This window comes from Pelmatolapia mariae, linkage group LG14 (genome assembly GCF_036321145.2).
Source record: "Pelmatolapia mariae isolate MD_Pm_ZW linkage group LG14, Pm_UMD_F_2, whole genome shotgun sequence".
Taxonomy (NCBI): domain Eukaryota; kingdom Metazoa; phylum Chordata; class Actinopteri; order Cichliformes; family Cichlidae; genus Pelmatolapia; species Pelmatolapia mariae.
The window spans coordinates 31,376,713-31,396,192 of record NC_086239.1 but is presented as its reverse complement, the minus strand read 5'-3'; the positions used below and the strand labels follow the sequence as shown (position 1 = coordinate 31,396,192).

The 19,480-nt window shown below is 40.4% G+C and overlaps 1 protein-coding gene across 2 annotated transcripts in view; it reads right to left on the bottom strand.

The window, feature by feature from the left end:
- Positions 1-46: 46 nt before the first annotated feature.
- nbeab (neurobeachin b) overlaps positions 47-19,480 on the bottom strand; it is a 209,231-nt gene continuing 189,797 nt past the window's right edge. For both annotated transcript variants that reach the window (XM_063492975.1, XM_063492974.1), the window contains 11 exons: positions 18,519-18,671; positions 15,569-15,736; positions 11,223-11,312; positions 9,972-10,164; positions 9,129-9,200; positions 8,821-8,976; positions 7,613-7,783; positions 5,022-5,123; positions 4,654-4,850; positions 4,200-4,351; positions 47-1,835 (listed from right to left, as the gene is read on the bottom strand). In XM_063492975.1, coding sequence (XP_063349045.1) covers positions 1,745-1,835; positions 4,200-4,351; positions 4,654-4,850; positions 5,022-5,123; positions 7,613-7,783; positions 8,821-8,976; positions 9,129-9,200; positions 9,972-10,164; positions 11,223-11,312; positions 15,569-15,736; positions 18,519-18,671 — 1,545 coding nt within the window. In that variant the 3' untranslated portion in view covers positions 47-1,744. The remainder of the gene's footprint in view (positions 1,836-4,199; positions 4,352-4,653; positions 4,851-5,021; positions 5,124-7,612; positions 7,784-8,820; positions 8,977-9,128; positions 9,201-9,971; positions 10,165-11,222; positions 11,313-15,568; positions 15,737-18,518; positions 18,672-19,480) is intronic.

Sequence of the window (19,480 nt, the reverse complement as noted above, 5' to 3'; positions counted from 1 at the left end):
TTCCACCTCCACTACTTATAACATTTACTGCACTACTGTTATAAACGCCTTATTATAGATTAATCACAGACATGAGTAAAATCTCAAGAATTACTCTTGAGCTGACTACAGTGTAAGCAATCAATTTTATTAAAAACAACAACAAAAGAAATTCAGCATACAGTTGCCAGTTTTGACCTAATTGTTTCAGCTCCAGACACAGCCTCCTGGAACATTTGCAGAATCATTTTACTGTGTACTGATTGAAATAAAAATGAACTGCTTCATTCGGATATATTGTTAATGACATGACATTTTTATTCACAATAATGACACGATTTTCACAGGAAAGAAAAACCAGTGCCTTCAGGATTTTATAACATGCAAAATATTCAGCTTTGGGTAGGTTTGTCTTGTAGCACCTGTTTGAAAAATAAATAAATAAATAAAAAATTAACCGCTAACTCCATCAGTTTGCATATTTTTGTTCATTTAAATTGACAGCTCATGGAAATCAACTTCTCCTTGCTTCATTTAAATCCAGACTCAATAGCTTTCATATCACCAAAAATAGACCATACTCATATTTATACTACTGTCCTCTTCATTAATATATCATTTTGTTACACTGCTGAATACCTTTCATTGACCTATTTGTCGAACATGTCATAATATTGCTTTCAGAGCATGGAGTTATGGAGGACAGAAAATTGCAAAAGAAGAATAACTTAAAAAAATCTGATATACACAAAGAACAGTATAAATGTCTGCAGTGCCAGAAATTGTAGAATGTCTTTAAAAATGGCACTTTCAGCTTTACCATAAACACGATGACAATCATTAGACAATCCAAAAAATCTGATATTTTAATCATTTGATGTTTTTTGGAAGAAAAAATGTCTAAAAATAAATGCATGTTCCACATGACAAACTAGAATCGGTATACAATCTTTTCATATTTTCCATTAATAAGCAATATAGTCCCCGATTTAAAATAAATATGGAAATATCCATATTTATGACATGGTCATAAACGGTTTTCACAAAGGACACACTGAATTTCCATATAGACATTCAAACACAACAAATTAACAGTAAACATTGTCTTTTCACATACACATACACTTGACCACTGTTAACGATAAGCAAAAAAGGGTCGTATACGTGGAACTAACCAACTAATATCTGAAGAGCAATGAAAACCTTTGCAACATTTATACATGGCTTAATGGAACATGGTGGGTAGTCTAACAGCATTTAGATCTTTGCGAGTCTTTATAAGGAAGAAACACTTTAGACTGTCCTTTTTTTTTTTTTTTTTTAAACAGGTTGAGCATTTTTTTTTCTTAGAAAAATGTTCCAAGTATCTGCCATACAAATGTTGTATAAATGTTCCTCATTTTGTTTCGCATTTTCACAGTTGAAACAGGAACATTAAGTATGTTTTAATAACTTAACTGTGTAATTTTGTTAATTGGAGTTGATTTCAGTCTCCTCTTATCCAGAACAGCAGACCTGCTTGACTCATTTGGGTAAATACTTCAGCTGGTGCTCAGGTGAAAACCAACAAACTGACTCCAGATTGTTTAGCAGCAGACATGTGTTCGCCTCAGAGGCCAGATGAACACATGCAAGAACACACAGTCCTTCATCGTGCTGATGCCCCCAGCATCTTGGATTCTCTGTAGCACAACTCGGTCACTGGTTGATAGGTTTCCCTCTTAATTCTCCACACTAGCCTCCTGCTGCACGTATCCACCTCTCGTCAGTACCTGTTCTGATGCTCGTAGTGCCAGCGGTTGAAATCTATGTTAAATGCCACAATGCTGCCAGAGGCCATGCCGGTGATCAAAGTCCTAAAAGGCAACAAAACAAGGAATAAATACCAGATATGATATTCCAATGTTAGAAAACTATTGGAAAATGTAAATATTCTTTCTATAACTTAATGCTATTCTAAAGGTGTGTGAATGAGAGCGAGAAACCAACATGCATTAAAATATGTTCACTGTTTAAGCTTACTTCCATGCATCTGAATGATTTGTTAAAATCCCCACAGTGAGTGAATGAAACCGGTGCAGGAGGTCATGAGGGGCTGTGACAGTAAATTACTGGGTTCCTCTGACAACTCAAGTGGACCACTGAGTCCCACTGTCTTTCTGTAAGTGCCCTATGCCCCCGGTGTCCACATCTGGCTGGTATGTAGGAAAAGCAGCTGATTTCACAGGGTCGTCTTATACTGCTACACCCCGAGGGCTAAAATGCTCCAGCACAATGAACAGAGCTTTAGCAGAATGTCTTTCTGTAAAGGGAGTCAAGGAGCCCAGCTCACTTAGATTACCTAATGTCAACTTATTGAGAAAAGACACTGCAGCTGAATCGAGGGGTTCTTCAAATATTTAAGTGATTTAAGTGGTGGTTTAATACTTGTTTAATGTAAAAAAATAAATAAAAAAATTCAGTTTCCTCCAACTAGCCACTGCTTGTCTTAAAGGGTTATTTAAGCACCTTTGATGGTGCAGATTTAAGAACTAATGTTTGGATATATAAGTGTGAACGAACAAAAATCATACGTGCTCACAAAGTTGAAGGGCATATGTGCATGTGTGTTTTTTTAAAGCACTGATTTAGTGAAATGAAAAGTGAGACATGAACTTAAAAAAATAGAGTTTGCTCTTCTAATTAACATATTGTTCCTGTTTATATGTTCAATGTAACGTTTACAAACTGTATTAGAAATTAAATTCAATTAAATTATTTCACTAAATCATAATCTACAGTTTTAAGTGCTGTAAATAATTGTGGCAGATCTACTTTTGATGTGAAAACAAATCGATTTTTGCCTCCGATTTGTCGTCCAACTGTTTTATTCAGTAGTTTGATTAGAGTGCTGAGATCACAAAATAAAACGCTTTTGCTTTTCTTAGCTTTTCTAGTGACTGTTTAAATTGAACATTTTCAATTTAAACACTTTCAACTTAACTTTTCAGTTTAAACACTTCTTTGTTCTTTTCATTGCTATATCTAATCGCCTGTGGTTTGTTTGTTTTTAAACACAAAAAATTAATTCAGTGTGTGTCCACATCCATTCATAGCCAAAGATTGGAGTGGAAATCAGGCTCATGCACATGCATTCAATTTTGCTATGATTGAGATTTATAAAACACAGCTTTATAAATCTGATGAAAATGTTGCACATTTATGCCTTGATGAATACACACACTTGTAATCAAGTTTTATGCATTTGGCCCGAGGTCTCTGTTTTTGGATAGGCCTGTAAATACTGAGGGATATTTGGCCTGTGGCTGTGAAGTGAAGCTTGAATGTTCAGGCTCTCTAACCTCTCTTGACTGCCAGGGTCACATGATGACGTCAGGCTTTTAGCCCCAAAGCGGACACTGCCGTCTGTGAGTCCAGACACTCATTATATGACTCCTGACAAATCTTGTGGAGAAATAACTTTCAGGACAAACAAGGGGCTGACCTGCCTTTAGATTTCTGCAGCATGTATGTGTGCTGGCCAGTGTCCGAAATATGTGCATTTGCACCCCTGTAATTTTTGTCTCTATGGCAACTGTAAGTTCTATTTAAAGGAAGCGGATGGTGACTATTCCCAAACTAAACTATATTGACATGAACAACAGGCAACACAGGGCTTGTTTCCTGAATCTATACCTAGCATGATATCCCATGATATGTGATCATTTAGATATACACAATCCTCCACAATATTTTTAATCAACTCAAGAATGGCAAACACAGTCACAAACTTGCTTTTTTATACTTCTTACACACTAAAATGTGCAAACATTTGGCATGTCTTGCAGCTCATTTTATACATAAACAGTTGGGTAGATTCATTACAGGAAAGAAACTAAAACAAATCAGCTGTTGATGGCACTTTTAAAGTCTTCGAGAAGGACAAATTGTTTTTAGACTGCACCCCTATTCACCCCTTCATAAACACATTAATTCATCACTTTTTACAACCACACACAAACTCACACATGTGGATGAACTGTTGGAAATATAGAGTTTATCCTTCTCAACCGACTGGAGCAAAGAATTAAACCACTGACCTTCCAATAAGCTACCTGCTTTACCTCCTGTGCCACAACCGCCCCATTAAATGATTATAAATATACTTTGGTTTACCTCATTAAGCTCTCAATCTCATGGGCCTAATATACCATCATCAGCATACAACTGCTTGCCCTGACCTTTGATCGTGTGATAGGTCCATGGCTCGGATGCCTGCATCACAGCCTGGATAGATGTAGAGCTGTTTGAAGTCACAAGCCTGCCACACCTCCACCACACCGTTGTCTCCACCTGTCACCAGGTTGTGGCCATCGCTGCTCAGGAGAATTGCCTACAGGAGGGATAGAGGCCAGTTACACGTGACACTTCCAACCCAACATTTACTCACCTTTCTTGCTCCAGAATATATATAGCATACTGAAAATACATGACATGATGCAACATACTGTACAACATTACTATCATCTAATCAAAGGTTAATGTGCTCAGTATGCATTAAAAAATGACTCAGTATTTGAATAAAATCTTATGTACTTGAGATTTAAATATCTCCAAACATTTTAAACTGCAGATGAACAAAAATGCATATTTCCTGGAGTATACTGATGTATTTTTTTTTTTAAGTCGGCATACCCTGGTGGAATCATTGACTTCCATTTGTGCCAGCAGTTTTCCATTAATGCTGAAGTTGCAGAAGCGTCCCCTCTCATAGTAGATGATACAGTGGCCCTCGCTGGAAACCGAGATGAGCCGTGGGCACAGATAGTGTTCTGGTCCCTCCAAAGCCCGCAAAAGGTCCCCTGTGATGGTATGGACCAGACACGGACCCTCTACCAAACCAGAACGCACATGTGATCAACCTGTGCTTATGTAAAGAATCTATAAAAATAGTCAATTTCTGTGAAGCGACTGCATATCTGTCATCTGGATAAACATTGGTTTGGAGGAGGTCACTAATCAAATGGTCATCTAATGCACGAGCACCGAAGAAGCGCACTGACCTTTAGCTCCACTGATGACGAGGCCCAGCTCCGCACAGACTGATACACACACAACCTCCTGGTCGTGACCCGTGAGAACTGCTCGGGGTGCTGGGTAGTCACCTAAAGGACAAAAAGGCACACAATGTCACAAAACAAATGACTTGGCTAATTGTTTTTAAATCTGATGTGTGACTGCAAAAATCCTGTGAACAGCATGCTGCAGGTAATTTACCAGCCAGTACATAGTATTTTTGTGCTGTCACCGAGCACATTTATAAGACAATGAAATCATATAAACACAATCGCTGTGATTGTGACATACATCTGCTAGCAGGGAGGTCCATGTGAATTGTTATGTAAATGAAGGGATGCCCAGGGATGGCAGGGGAGGCACTTGATTTGATCCTGCGTGTCACATGATTGATGATGGCCGGGGGAGAGGTTAGTGAGGGGTGTTTCGTGGCACCTGGAGCCGACCTCGAATACTGTCAGAACGATGAAAGCGGGAGTCTTTCTGAATTGCTCTGATCACCAAAAAAACAAAACAAAACACTAAACCTTTCCCTAAATAGTGCTGAAGAAGGGAATGAACTTTTAATTAAATTATATCATGCATAGATTGTTAAATCTCTTTAATTAATCATTAAATTCTACTGAAAGTAAATGACAATATATGAACACAACTGAGAATCTCTAGTTGCTTTAAAAAACAAAGCTTAATATTCTGTGTTTCTTTTGTTTAAGGGATATTTTTATATAGAATTTATATTTACACGTTTGTGATAGCTAACAAGTCTTCTGTTAACTGTGTGGGCCCTTACTGTAATCATCACCTTTTCCCCAGCCACTCATGCCAAACTTATGTCAAACTAACAGTGAATAAGTATGAGACTGTTGGTGTCCACATGTAACGAAAAGTTCAGCCAATTCAGTCAAACTTTCCCTATTCACTGGATGACAGCAACATCCTGATAGATGATGTGGACACACTTTAGACCTCACCACCACCTCCACCTCGGCATATTGCTTCTATAGCCGCGGCAGCAGTCCAGTCGGTGAGCTGGACTGTGATCGATGCAACACGGTCCCTTAGAGACCGGGACCTGAGCAGTGCTGTCAGTCCCAGTACCTGCTGCTGAGGGGGGCTGAATAGGACAAATGTCAGAAAAAGCCTCCGGGGGAAAAAGGAGCTCACCTACCCGACAAAAGATTCAATCACCCTGTACCAACTAACCCCCCCACCCTGCCTGAACCCTTGGGACAAGCTAGATTCAGCCACAACAATTACTTGGTGCAAATATCTCCTCGTAACCAGCGTGATGGGCTGAGTCTGAGGAGCAAGGCCATGATTGAGCTGGAAGTTATTTTAATTATTAGACATATAAGTTGCATGCAGGCTTTTGAGGCATGGGTGAAATCAATTTCCTTGCGAACGCCACATCTGCGAGATGATAGAGTAATGATCCGGCAAGCTGCTGCTACATATTCACAAAACCATTTACTAGCATTACAGAAAATATAATAGGCATGAAATCACTAGAATGACATTCTTGGAAAAGATCGCTCATTGAGACAGTCAATAAGGATACAGAGGACTGCTGTTTTGCTTTATGGCATTAATTTGGGGCTTTTAATTGTAAAGGTATGAAAAGATGGTAGTAGTTCATATGTCAAGACTAATGCCTTTCATCTGTATTTGAATATGATCATTAGTGGCTCAAAGATTTATATAAGAATAAAGTTTAAAAGTTCTCAGCTGCATCTAAATTGTTTTCCGCTCCCTGTTCTTCAGCTACATAGCTTCCTTTTATCTTCTGTCCATTAAAGGTGCATTGTAAGCACAAGTAGTGTGAATATCAGGGGAATACTGTTTTCCTGCTGCAGTAACACAAGTGCTATTGCCCCTTGCTAATTGGAGGCATCCAAGCTGAAATTCTTAATTAACTGTCGGAGCTTCAGTGAAGTTAATTAAAGGACACTCACGACTAATTCAGAGCTCCTAGAATCTGAGATGACTGGAAACACGAGATCTTTTAGCGCACACACACGGCATTGTTATCCAAAAATAAAATAAAAACAGTTTTTTTCCCCCTTATTTTCAGTTTTTCCCCATTCCACACCATATATGGTTCTGCTTGCTACATGGTACTGTAACAGTTTCTTTTGTGATTAATTGTCTGAAACACAAGACAATCAGTGCGAATGAGAAACTAAATGAACTGAGCAGCAGAAATCACACACTGGGGTCTACTATTATGAATGCCAAGACATCTGGAGTCCTCTACTTGAAAGCAGCACATCTCAATGTAATGAATCACACTAATGTATCACAGCTTCGGTGCAGATAAATGATCGTCCCCCGTCACTCCTCTGGATTTGATTTGCAGAATCTAATTATAGAATAGAAATATTTTTTACCAGTTTATTAAAATTAAAAAAAACAACCAACCAACAAACAAACAAACAAAAATACTAGACTTGTGTACCTTTACAGACTTTCATTTCACAACCAAGAAATGACATAATTAACTATAAACATGTCCAGAGGGCAGTTCTACTACTCTTTTGTTATGCATGCGAGCGCGTGGCACTTGGATACGGTTACTCACTGTTATTGGGGTTGTCGCCGATAATATGGTGCCGCCCACTCCAGTACCATAGTAGCAATGTAGCATCACGGGACCCAGAGACGATGTAGCAGTCTCCACCAATGTAGGACTCTGATCGGGCCAGACATGTCACCACGTCCCAGTGGCCAAAAACTATCTGGGTCAGCTTACCTAAAGTGGATACACGTTGTACATGAATTCCGTGTTGACAAAGTCCAGAAATGTAAAGACTACAACTGGTACTGTGAATGCTGTCACTTTAGTAAAGAGAGTTAATATATTAATTAGTGAATAAATACTTGTAAAAGCTAATCTAGTGGTTAACCAGCTTTTTAAAATAAAACGTATGCTTATGACCCCGTTTAAAAGATAATGTCCTTAGCATTTTTAAATGGATTATTTTAAGCTACCCAGTGTTTCTAAAGAGAAAGAGAGTGTGTCAAACTCCTGTAATTATATAGTATTATATAGCATATATAAAATATGGAAGTGGCCACCATGACACCACTGATTTGTTTGTTTTGTTTGACTCACGATTTTGAAGCCATAGCATTTCACACATCGCTATCTTGTTTTTAATTTTTAAACTGGATTTGGGAGGCGAATGATGGATCTGAGACAAATGGCATGCTTATACAGTAGCAACTTGTCAGTCACAAGGTAGCTACTCTCCAGTACATACCATGATTTTACTCAAAATAGGATAACAAGTTACAATATGATAAAAACATGCAGTAATAAATTTAATTAGTGACTGGGCCATAATTTAATAGGAGAGTGCTTAATAAGGTCATAAGTGACAAGAGAAGAGGGAGAACTTTTGCAGAGCCTTTAATAGTTATTTTCACAACCAAAGGAACAAAATCAAGTTTAATGCAATTCTGCTCTGGCTTCACTTTTCAGACCTATCTTTTATATACAGTCTGTGCTTGCATTGTAAGGTGCAATGCTAATCCTTTTTATATATAAACACATAGCAACACAAACTAATGTTATCTAAGCCGACTGAAACATAAGAATAAGAAGAAATATTTTTTTAAATAACTTTTTTTCTTATTTCAGTGCATTATTATTTATTATTTTTACCCATTTTCTACAAGGCTTGTCAGGAGAGAGGAGCAACAATACTGTATCATTACCGTCATAGCACTGTCCTCCACACATCAGTGCACACCTCTGTAGGAAATAGAGTTTACACTCTAACCTACCTGTCTCAGAGGAGTACACACGGAAGCTCTTGTCCCAGAAGCCACACACCAGGATGTAGCGGTTGTCAGCTGTCACGACAAAACAGTGTGTGGTGATTTGGATGCTTTGGTCCACTAGGTCTGTGATCTGACGCTTGTTGCTTCCAGTATTGTTGGCTGTGGGGAAAAAAAAGAAAGAAAGAAAGAAAAAACACATGTCCCAAGCAATTTCCGAGCTATAAATTAAGGACTGTGCAGTTTTATACAGATCTAAAAATCCATTAGATATTTTTATTTAATGCTGTTTTTTTCCATTCAAGCTCACTCACCAACCAGAGAATCCATCTCTATGGGTAAGTGATGTGCCTGTTCCAGGGAGTAGCCAGGTGCTCCTCGGAGACCTGAATCCAGACAGATATGTGAGCCTATTTCTGACCAATGGACATATCTGCACACACGCGCACACCTGTTCCACTTTTAGAGCCAAGTTAATTCATAATATCTTCCAGGAGATGGAAGCATTGGAGGTCCATCTGTCTTACTCTGCTTTTTTTCCCCCCAGAGTGTCAAATTGAATGGAGATATTTCATCCATGTGAACATATCTGGAGCCAGTTTTGAAGCAGCTACATGCCTGAAAATATGGAGGTCTTGTTATCATAATTATTCTGAAAAGCCAAACCACATTTCCCTCCTCTCCAACAGGATGGCAAGGGTGCTGCAGCTGTGTTCATTAGTGTGGGTGCAGCCAGAGCCGCCACATAGAGCAGACTCTTTGGTCCGGAGCTCTGTGTGTTTCTACAGTGACAGATGGGGATGTGTGAGGAGAATGTGGTGCAGTTGTGGCCTAATTTTCTAGTAACCATTGCTTTGGCCCTCTGACCCTGAGGTGAAGCCGATTCTCAGGGTGGGGCTCCGTGGGTAATGTTGTTCACACATGTCTGAGAAGTAACATGTGGAAACACTCACGGTCAGCTTACCTGGGAGGTGCTAGCCTCTCCCATAGCCAGCTGGCTGCAGCTCTATTATGAGCAGTTTTTTTGGTGTGTGTGTGTGTGTGTGTGTGTGTGTGTGCGCGTGATGGTGATGAAGTGATTTTACAGGGCCACTGCTGTGGTAGGTATGGCATGTGGTGTGGCACACTTTTGTGCATGTGAGCTGAGCTCCACTCACCGACGGTGTTGTGCCATCGGTTGACTGCAAATAGGCGGCTGCAGGTGACAGTGACCACAGCAGGTATTGTAAGATGGGGCAGGGTGTTGGCAGCCACATGGGTTACTGGTGAATTGGAGGGAAACTTCAACACCATAATGACATCCTGCTGCATCTGGTCCTTGAACATTAGGGGACTCTGTGGAAGGAAACACTATTGAGTAGAAGAGAGAAAAGACAAAGTGTGGAAAAGGATGGAGTAGTACAATGTTGGGAGAGGAGGAGGAGAAGGAGGAAGAGGAGCAGGATGGGAGGTTATGGAAAAAATGAAAAAGAAGAGATATGAAAAGATGAAAGAAAAAAGAATGCAAGAGGCAATTAGTATGGAGGTTGGAGGAAAAACTAGGTTTAGACACAAAGGAGAGTTTCATGCACTGTCCCCTATGGGAAGCAGGGACTAAGACACAGGTAGACATGGGAAACTGGGATGGTATTGACTGCACATATGAGATGGTGCATACATATACATACATCAGAAAATGGCCCATAAGGAAAGCACTAAAAGCAACTGGCTTTTTAAAAATGTTTGCAATGTGCTTTTCCTACCTTTTCCTACTATGCTGACTTCTGCATGTGTAGCAGAAGTAAAAGCAATGGCAGACATAGTGATACTAGCAATACTGTAAGATCTGAAACAGTTTTAGGTCTCATCCTTGATACAGGAAGCCATTTAAAGAACTGGAGAGAAGTGATGAAAATATTCTCAACATTTGCTAAAGTAGAAAACGGACCTAAAAGGTCTTAAGTTTCTTGTAGGGAGAGAGAAACAGAGAGCCATGTGAGGATAATGAGGACAAGGCTGGTTGTTACATGGATTGGACAGGGAAGAGGTGCTTCCAATATAAAGAAAGGCGCTACTAGGCCAGTAGAGAGCACTATTCCATTTTAACCACACTGCTAGTAGGCAGTACCAGCTCCAGAACAGTGCAGACCACTGGAACTAAAAAATTGTTTGCTATACTGAGGGTCTGTGACCTACATGATGCAGGACTTCTGAAAAATGTATCTTCTGTTATAAAAGATCAGATTCAAAGAAACTTTTGGAAGTGAGAAGTCGAGGACTTCCTTGTCAATCTTCTGTCTACTGTACCTACAAACACATTCACGCTAACGCACACCATCCGGGCTTGGACAGGTCCACACATCCTTCCTCATGCACACCACCACCACCAGAGGTGCAGGGAATTTTCCCAGCATGCTCGCTGTTCTCACCAGGTGCATGGCGGAGCTGCGTGGAGGATGTGGCTCAATAAGCAACTGAGATGGCGTCTGTCCAAAGCTCTGGATCTGCGCCTCTGTGGCCTGCGGGAGAGAGAGAGAGGAGAAGGAGAGAGAGAGAGCGGCTGTCACAATCAATATGCATCAAAGTGATGGGTCAATGCGTTACTTGACAATGCAAGCAAATCCTAACTCAGCCGTGCCTCTGAGGAAGGGGGGAGGTAAAGGGAAAGGGGTGCACTCCCAATCCGCCTGGGTGCTCCCCCTTCCCCCCTCACCCTGCAGAGTCATCCAAGTGTTAGTATGGAAGAGACAAGCCTTTTCCTATTAACATGCTTCAGTTAACCATTCCCATTTCCAGGAGCAGGGGCCCCAACTGCACAAACGTTAACCTGGAGTGACATCCAGCTAGGACCGCAGCAAGCCGGTGTGCTTTTAGATGTTATTGTGCTTGAAACAAAAGGGTAAAAGCATGTGTATGCACATAGATATGTATTAAACAGAGGCACAAAATTACACAAGCAGGTCATGGCAATTTGGTTAAAGGTACTTTGATGAAAGATGATTTGCGGGGTATAAAATACAAGTCTAAATGCATGTGATGTTAGAAAACTACCCAAAAACAGCCATTAAAAGAGTAGATTTAAAAAAAGAAAATCCATTTAAATAGACACTAGATCTAATTTGCCTGCAGTTAGAGGGAGCAAAAAACAAATAGTAAGAGCTGCTGAGCTTGACTGAAAGTGGGGCACTCCACGGTGGGAGTGATTGATGTGACTGGAGCCACTTCCACCATCAGAGGGGAGCTTGTAGACGTCCGTCAATGCCACTGTGCACAATGGAACATACATCGCTCAGCCTTTCGCCCGCCCTTCTGACTGCCTGGGCAGCTAGCCCTCATTTTCCTCCGCCTGTACACACCACTCACTATCAAAAAGACCCATTGGGTAACACATGCCACAGTGGGAGAAGTGGCATGGGAAGTTTGGAGGTGATACTGAATTAGGACAGGCCACCTGCAAGCCACACGGTCGCCCCCAACACCCCCGATCACTTCCTATCTTCCACAGCACCAAAAAAACCGCGCTGTCGGCACAGCTCTGTCGCTTGGTAGTGAAAGTTTCACGTGAGTTGGGGAGCACATTTGGCAATCATTAAGTGTTAGTCGGGGTTTCTTTACAATGCAGTCTGTCAAGTAATAAGCAACTGACATTATGGCTATTTAAGGTTAGGTTTGGGGTTAGGGTCACCGTGTCTGTTCAAGTAGAGAAATTTGATACAAAGATCAGAAAGGCTAAGAAGGCCATGTGGAAAACATCAACATATTTTTTATGATGATTCTATTACCGGGGAAACTGGGTGCTGCAAAGCCCCATTTTGGTAGCCTCAGAAAACCCTGAACACCAAAAATTTCCAAGTGCAAACAGGAGAGGTTGTCTCTGTATGTGTTTTTGTGTTATGGGGGCAGGGGGTTTGACTTGTTGAAGGTTAACCCAAGAACATGTTCTTCCACTATATGATCAAAACACATCAATAGCTCTCAGCTACTTAAATACTAATCTTCAGTGATGTATGTCAGAAACTTATCTCGATCTGAGATGGAGAGCACTTAACAGGTAGTTCATTAGTATAAGTCACTTCAGGCTTTGATTTTTGGCTGATAAGTGACACTTATTGCCAAAGCCATCTGGATGATCTTCCCTCCCAGCATAAACCCACCTTGCTTGGATGAGCACCAAACATCCGTTATAACTCACCATGTGTACCTGTCTGTCTGACTTTGTTTGCATCTAATTGTGGTATGAGCAAAAGGCTTCAGAGGTGAGTGGCTCCAGCTCCCTGTGTCTCTACTGTATGGTCCCCAAACTGGTGGCAGTCTCTATGGAGGATCCTCCAGTGCACTCATGCAATGCAGCAACACAACAGCTCTGTCACACAGATTGCAGACATGGCCTTGCATTGCCCCACTAAGCAGTGTGTGCTGAGTCACGACACCTGAGATGCACAGTGGCAACTGCAAACATGAAGCTGCGGCACCTTTCACCTTTTGGTAGATGCCATAGATTACAGATGGCGAATTGCTCTTCAGTAGAAATTTAAACAGATTGCAAAAACCCATCAAAACCATACAAACCCATGTAAATATTTGTGAAAGTACCATTTAGAATTTGTAAAATCTGTGTAACTGAGTTATTTTCCCATGTGACAACATCACCGCCCATTCTTTACATGCCTGTGGAAATTTGTTTAAGATAAGCTTATCTGCAATCCCTAAGTACAAATAAAGAATTGCCTTGAGGGTGTTTCTTGAGTGACAGCTTGGGAGCTGAGCAGAAATGTCTCAAACATTATGTCCACCAGTATGTGTTTGTTTCGAATGCAGCTATGATCACTGATAACGCGCATTAAAATCCTATATGATCGCTGATTAATACAGATTAAGGTCAAGCATTTAAACGTGTATTCCATCATAATTAGAATATCACAGTGAAATCACTCTAAAGTATGTCAGGTACTTCAAAGCCCCACATTTGCTAGCTATAGCACACTTTGTTGTCTCTGTTGAATCAGAGGGGGCAGGAGGGGCAGTGACAGGAGGAGGAATAGAGTCCTACTGATGAATAATTTGTCTGTTTACTTCTGAGTGACACAGTGGGGTCTGAATCCAGGGGTTGCTGTCATGTTTTTCAGTAAGAGAGGGCTGTCAGGAGAAGCATCACGGCGAAGGACTGCTGTTCCGGCAGTGTGCCCAGTAGAGCTGTCACCGTGCCCTCAACCAGAGGCCCAGCGGCATGTCAGAGGGTGTCATCATTTTCATCTGACACACAGGCGGAAATTATCTCTCATGACCTCTAATTTCTTGACATTTCAAATGCCTTAATTGTTGTGACTAATGCCAGATCTGCAGCTTCACCTGTCAGGCCCAGAATGAATCAATACCCCGAAGTCAATCGCCACATTTTAGAAATAAGCAAGACATTTGCTGGGCACACTTCCATGCCACACCTCACCGACTCATTAAGGCAGAAGTGGAGGAGAAGTTAAAAGCAGGTAGTCACCTGCCAAATGTTCTTAAGATTCTCAGACTGTGCAGAATATTAATGATTTTAAATCAAATTACATGGCTTTTACTTGGAACGAAATCATATTTGCAACTTTGCAATACAATAAGACAAAATAAATATATTTTAATGCATGAACATGACGACTTTCCCAAAAAGCATGTTCATGAGATTACTGGGAGTTTTAATATACAAAAAAGTCCACCTGGAATGAAAAACCGAACTGAGGGTATGAAGGCTCGTCTTAATTAGTGCTCATCATATCAACATTACATCAGTTGCAATTAGCTGAACCAATTTCTTTCTCCTTCACAAAATATATTCACAATACATGTCACAACAGAGAATACATCAACTGGGTGCAATTAGGGAGCCTGAGTAGCAGGCTTCCTAATGTGCAACTAACTAACAGTACTGTCATCTCTCAGGGTAACAACAGCCAGGGTGGAAGACAGCTTAAAAACCCCTCAATCTGATGCAAAATAAACAAGGCATCATCTAAAATTGTCCTCAAAATGATGAAAACCAACCCTTTCACAATATGGTTTGGTAATTAGATCAGCCAAATCTTCTGCAGGTGATTTGCATAGTGGTCACTTGATAAATAAAGGCGCCCCTGGAAGTGACAGTATATAAATGACTTGTTTTGCAGACAGCAGATGGTGGATATCACAGGGAGAGACGAGCTCACACTGGAAAGTACCACAATGCATGCCAGCTGCTGCATATTCTGGTCCCCTTTCCCCTTGCAATTACGCTATTCACGAGTAGTATGGTGGAGCGAGTAGTTATTCAATTAATTTGTTAAGAACAAGAGGATTCACTCCCTCATCTACTGACTAAGTGACCTCTGGTGATTGATCAAAGAGTGAGGTCACATTCACTGATCTGATTCAGGGCGAGGACAGACAGTATCTTCGACATGAAAAGAAAAGGAGGACATTGTTACGATGTTAAGACAAGCTGTGAATAATGATAATGCTGAATGATATGAAAAGACTATTGTTTATCTGAGAGAGTATATTAATAATTCCAGAAAATCTGTTTGTGTAACCAGGAAATTACACAAATAAAAAATAAAACCTGCAGTGAGTCATCATCTTTATCTGATTCTCTCACGGTGTACATTTGCATGACACAACATTTGACTGACAGATGCATGATGCGAATACTCCTGGAGCTCCTGCACATGCCAGAACAAATAGAGACAGGAAGTTGTGGTTATGTTGAGCAACAGAAAAAAAGAGGGGTTGGCGTGTGTGCGTCCGTGTGATTTACCTCTCTGAGCAAAGGGTCAGTGATACTGTCCAGGTTGACGGAGCCCTCGTAAGTCAGGTAGTGAAAGACGTTGAGGGCGCGCATCGCCTCTGGGCCTCGCTGCTTGTAGCCGAAAATAAGGTCAATCCACTGATGAAGCTGACATGACACAAACTCGCTTTCCAGGGCCTGTCAGAGGAGTATGGGGCAATTAGAGGTGAGAGGCATACCAGCAGCGCATAGCGCATGGGCCAAAAGACACAATACAAATTTCACTTCCACCCAACAGTGAATAACACAAAACACAACCTTACTGACCATTACATTACCTTTAAATATAACAAGACTAATTACAAAGAGAACTATAATGGAAAATATGACCGAAGCATTAAACCTTTTAGTCTCTATTAATAATATTTTTTTTGTTTTTGTTTTTTTTAACTGGACATAAAGATTAGAAGGAGTACGCAAACAGAAGCTGGATGCTCAATAATCTAATCAGCTGCCTGAAGGGGAAACCTCCCATATCATATTTCTCTGTCCACTTAAAAACTATCTTTGCATGGAGACAAAGAAATAGGTTCAATACTAACAGGATCCATATTACAGTAAAACTGTCTACAGGAGAAACACTGATAAATTACTTGCAAGAGCAAAAGAGGAGACTAAATTTCTTGTGGGAGCGCTACTGAGATATTTAGGATAAGATTTATGTCCGATAATTATTATAAATATACCTATGGAAAGCATGCAGTGGGTGGGGGATGGGGGCAGGGGGTGTATTGTTCCAGAATATTGTACAATACAATTCCCATGCATGCAGGCGTAAGGCTTTGCTGGAGAAATTTTACACTCCTCCCCTCGCGTCAGGAATAACAGCCATTACCAACAAAGCCTGCTCAAGCACACAGAGGCAGAGTTTGCCACAGGGCATATCACTACAATTGAAAGTGGCACATGCAAAGATGGGAAGTGGGAGGAAAAGAGATGGAGGGAGGAGGGGTGGGGAGAAAAGGAGGGAATGAAGAAAGAAAGAGAGTGAGAAAGAGGGGGAGGCAGTCAGAGAGATTCTCTGACAGAAATGAAATAATAGAGGAAGCACGAGTGTGGGCTAGCTAGAGAACAGAACAAAAGAAAGACAAAAAAAATGGAGGCTGAGGACTATGATTTTTAGGGCGTGTGAATACACTGGTCTGAGAATCCAACAATGCAATGCAACATCACACATGTATCCTTCAACAGTGAGAAAACATCGACTGTAATCCTTTTGTCTTTTTTTTTTTATCCTTGTTGTTGGAGATGCAGACATGCCAGTAACAACTCCCAGCCTTTCCCTTTTCTACCACTTCTCTGCCAGTATACAAGGCTGAAAGAGCTCAACCAGGCAGTCCGAGTACAGCATGGGGAAAGGTCACCTGCATAAGACCAGCCAGGCTCTGTCACTCCAGCTGAAAAGGTCAAGAGTGTTCGTGCAGCCTCCTTTTACCTCTAGTTCAAAAAACACGGTGGCCTCTAACCTCAGGATGCCTGAAAGTTTGTGTCTTCATAGCAATGTTAAAGAAGCCGTTCTGGTTTTCAGGTAGAAGCAAATCATTATACTTAAATGGAGGCATATCATTGAGCATTATTTCCAATAATATAAACTTTGATTTTAAATGTATCTATTCTGCTCAAATTACAATTTATTTTTGAAGGTATACTATCATAACCAAGATACATCACTACAGTACTAGACTACTGGTTATTGAAGATCAATTTTTCTAAATAGGAATTTTAAGTCTCCAAAAAGCAGCTTTTCAGCTCTAAAAACATGACGTTATTTTTATTGTTAACATTTATTGAGAAAATATGCCCATATGTGTACCAATGTATCCACACTGCTGCAAACAGAAGCTATTGTGTTCTTGCTCATTAGGTTTAGTGGGGAGGGGAGCTGTTGAGCTTCTGCAGTAAATGATTCCAGATTAAAGGGAGAGGAGAGTTTATCTGAAGGTAAGAAATGGGTCCGATCTCATTTTCTATTTCTGCTGTTCCAAAACCTGTTGGGAGTTATGAGTCACGTGTTGATAGGCTATCTGTATTAACCGTGCACACACACAGACAAATATACAGACATGTCCACACACATGCAGATGAAAAGCACCACGCACACTGCTAAAGTGATGAGTCCTGGCTTTACAGAAGGTAACACTATAGGACAAACTTGCCCTCAGCCTCATCTTTTGGAGACACCACTGGGGTCAGATTGTACAATGTTAGTATTGAGTGATGGGCTTTATAAGATGAGTCATGAATAAGACAAGGAGGCAGATGCAAGGGAAGGTTAAAAGGAAGAGTGGGAAATTGATTGATTTGCTTTTGTGAGGAAGCAGAAACATTACAAGGAGAAACGTTACATGCGCCATTTGTTTCAGAATGATGGATAAATATGTAAATACTCTTTATAAAATTGGTCAATATTATAAATAAAACAATAAATATAACACAAAGCTGGTTCTATGAATATATGCATGCAAGAATTCTAGTTGGTGGAAGAGTCGAGGCTGAATTTTATTTTTTTAACCTTCGGGATTCCCTGACCAAACTGCTATTTATTATTCTATGCTGTCTATCAGAGACTGAGTAGTTATTAACTGTACACTGCTGTACTGAATGAATATAATATCTTCCCTGATTTATTAGATTTTCTGTTTTACAAAATATGTTTATAGATGTTCATGTATCAATTGTTTTTCCAAAAAAAGAGCAACTTTTACATTAGTAAAGGCTAATGAGGATCCAAATATATATACACAAATAAATAAATAAAGGCAGTAACTCCTAATTTCATTACAAGATGTAAAAAGAAAGTATATTTTTTATATTAACAGACACTGGATACAACGTGGAGGATGCAGAGGTGTGTGTATGGATAACTGTGGTCAATATAATTATAGCATGAAATGTTGTATTTGACATGACTAAACCTTACCATCCTGTTTATCCTAACAAAGTCTTCAGGTTTCTTGGCCCAGGCTGGCAAGTCCACATCACAAATCATGGTTCTGTCTTCTCTCATTCCCAGATGGTAGCCATTGCTGTTGACAAACATCTCCGGGAGGTAGTAGAACTCAGGAATCAGTTCCTGAGGAAGAGAGACATTTCCATTTTTACAGCTGACTGGCAGGGCAATAATGCTTAATACCACACTCTACGCTGTATTATCACTGAAAAATCCAGCCATGTGCAGGAAATCACGTATGTAAGGACTGAGCCATAAAAAACAGAGGAAAAAAAAAGCTCTGTATCCCACTGAGATGAAGTGAGAATTCAAGGGGAAAGGTAACACAAACAAACTAAACAGCAGGCCACGAGAAGGCGGTGAGAGGTGCTAGTCCAGTTATTCCAGGCAGAGGTGTTAGGTGTGTTAAATGAAACGGGAACTGAGTTGGGTTTTTTTCCTTGGTCTTTGGGTTCTTGTGATGGGGTCAGGACCTTGCAGTGGAGGGGAATTCAGCCTGGTAAAGGAGGCCCCTATGTACAGCCTGGTGTGATTCTATACATGGAGAAAGAGGGCAAATATTTACCAGAGGTTCTAGACAAGACTATTCCTAAAGGATTTCTCATGTGTAGAATATCCTAGTGATGTTTCTTCATTTTTTAAACACAGTAAGTACACATAGCACTACTTGCTGCAATCAGTCTGTAACAACTATGAGTTGATTTTTACAAATAACTGTTATCATATCTATTTAATTAACCTTAAAATCTACAACAATTCTCACAATTCCATTGTGTTTGCCACCACTCCACTAGTAGATTGTATTTTCACGCAAAAAAAAAAAAATGGAGGAACATTTTAAACCTTTCAAAGAAAATGGAAGAAACAAGCACATTGGGATGAAACAAACACATAACCTAGACCAACTGAAGGTACGTCTGAGAAGAAAGGAA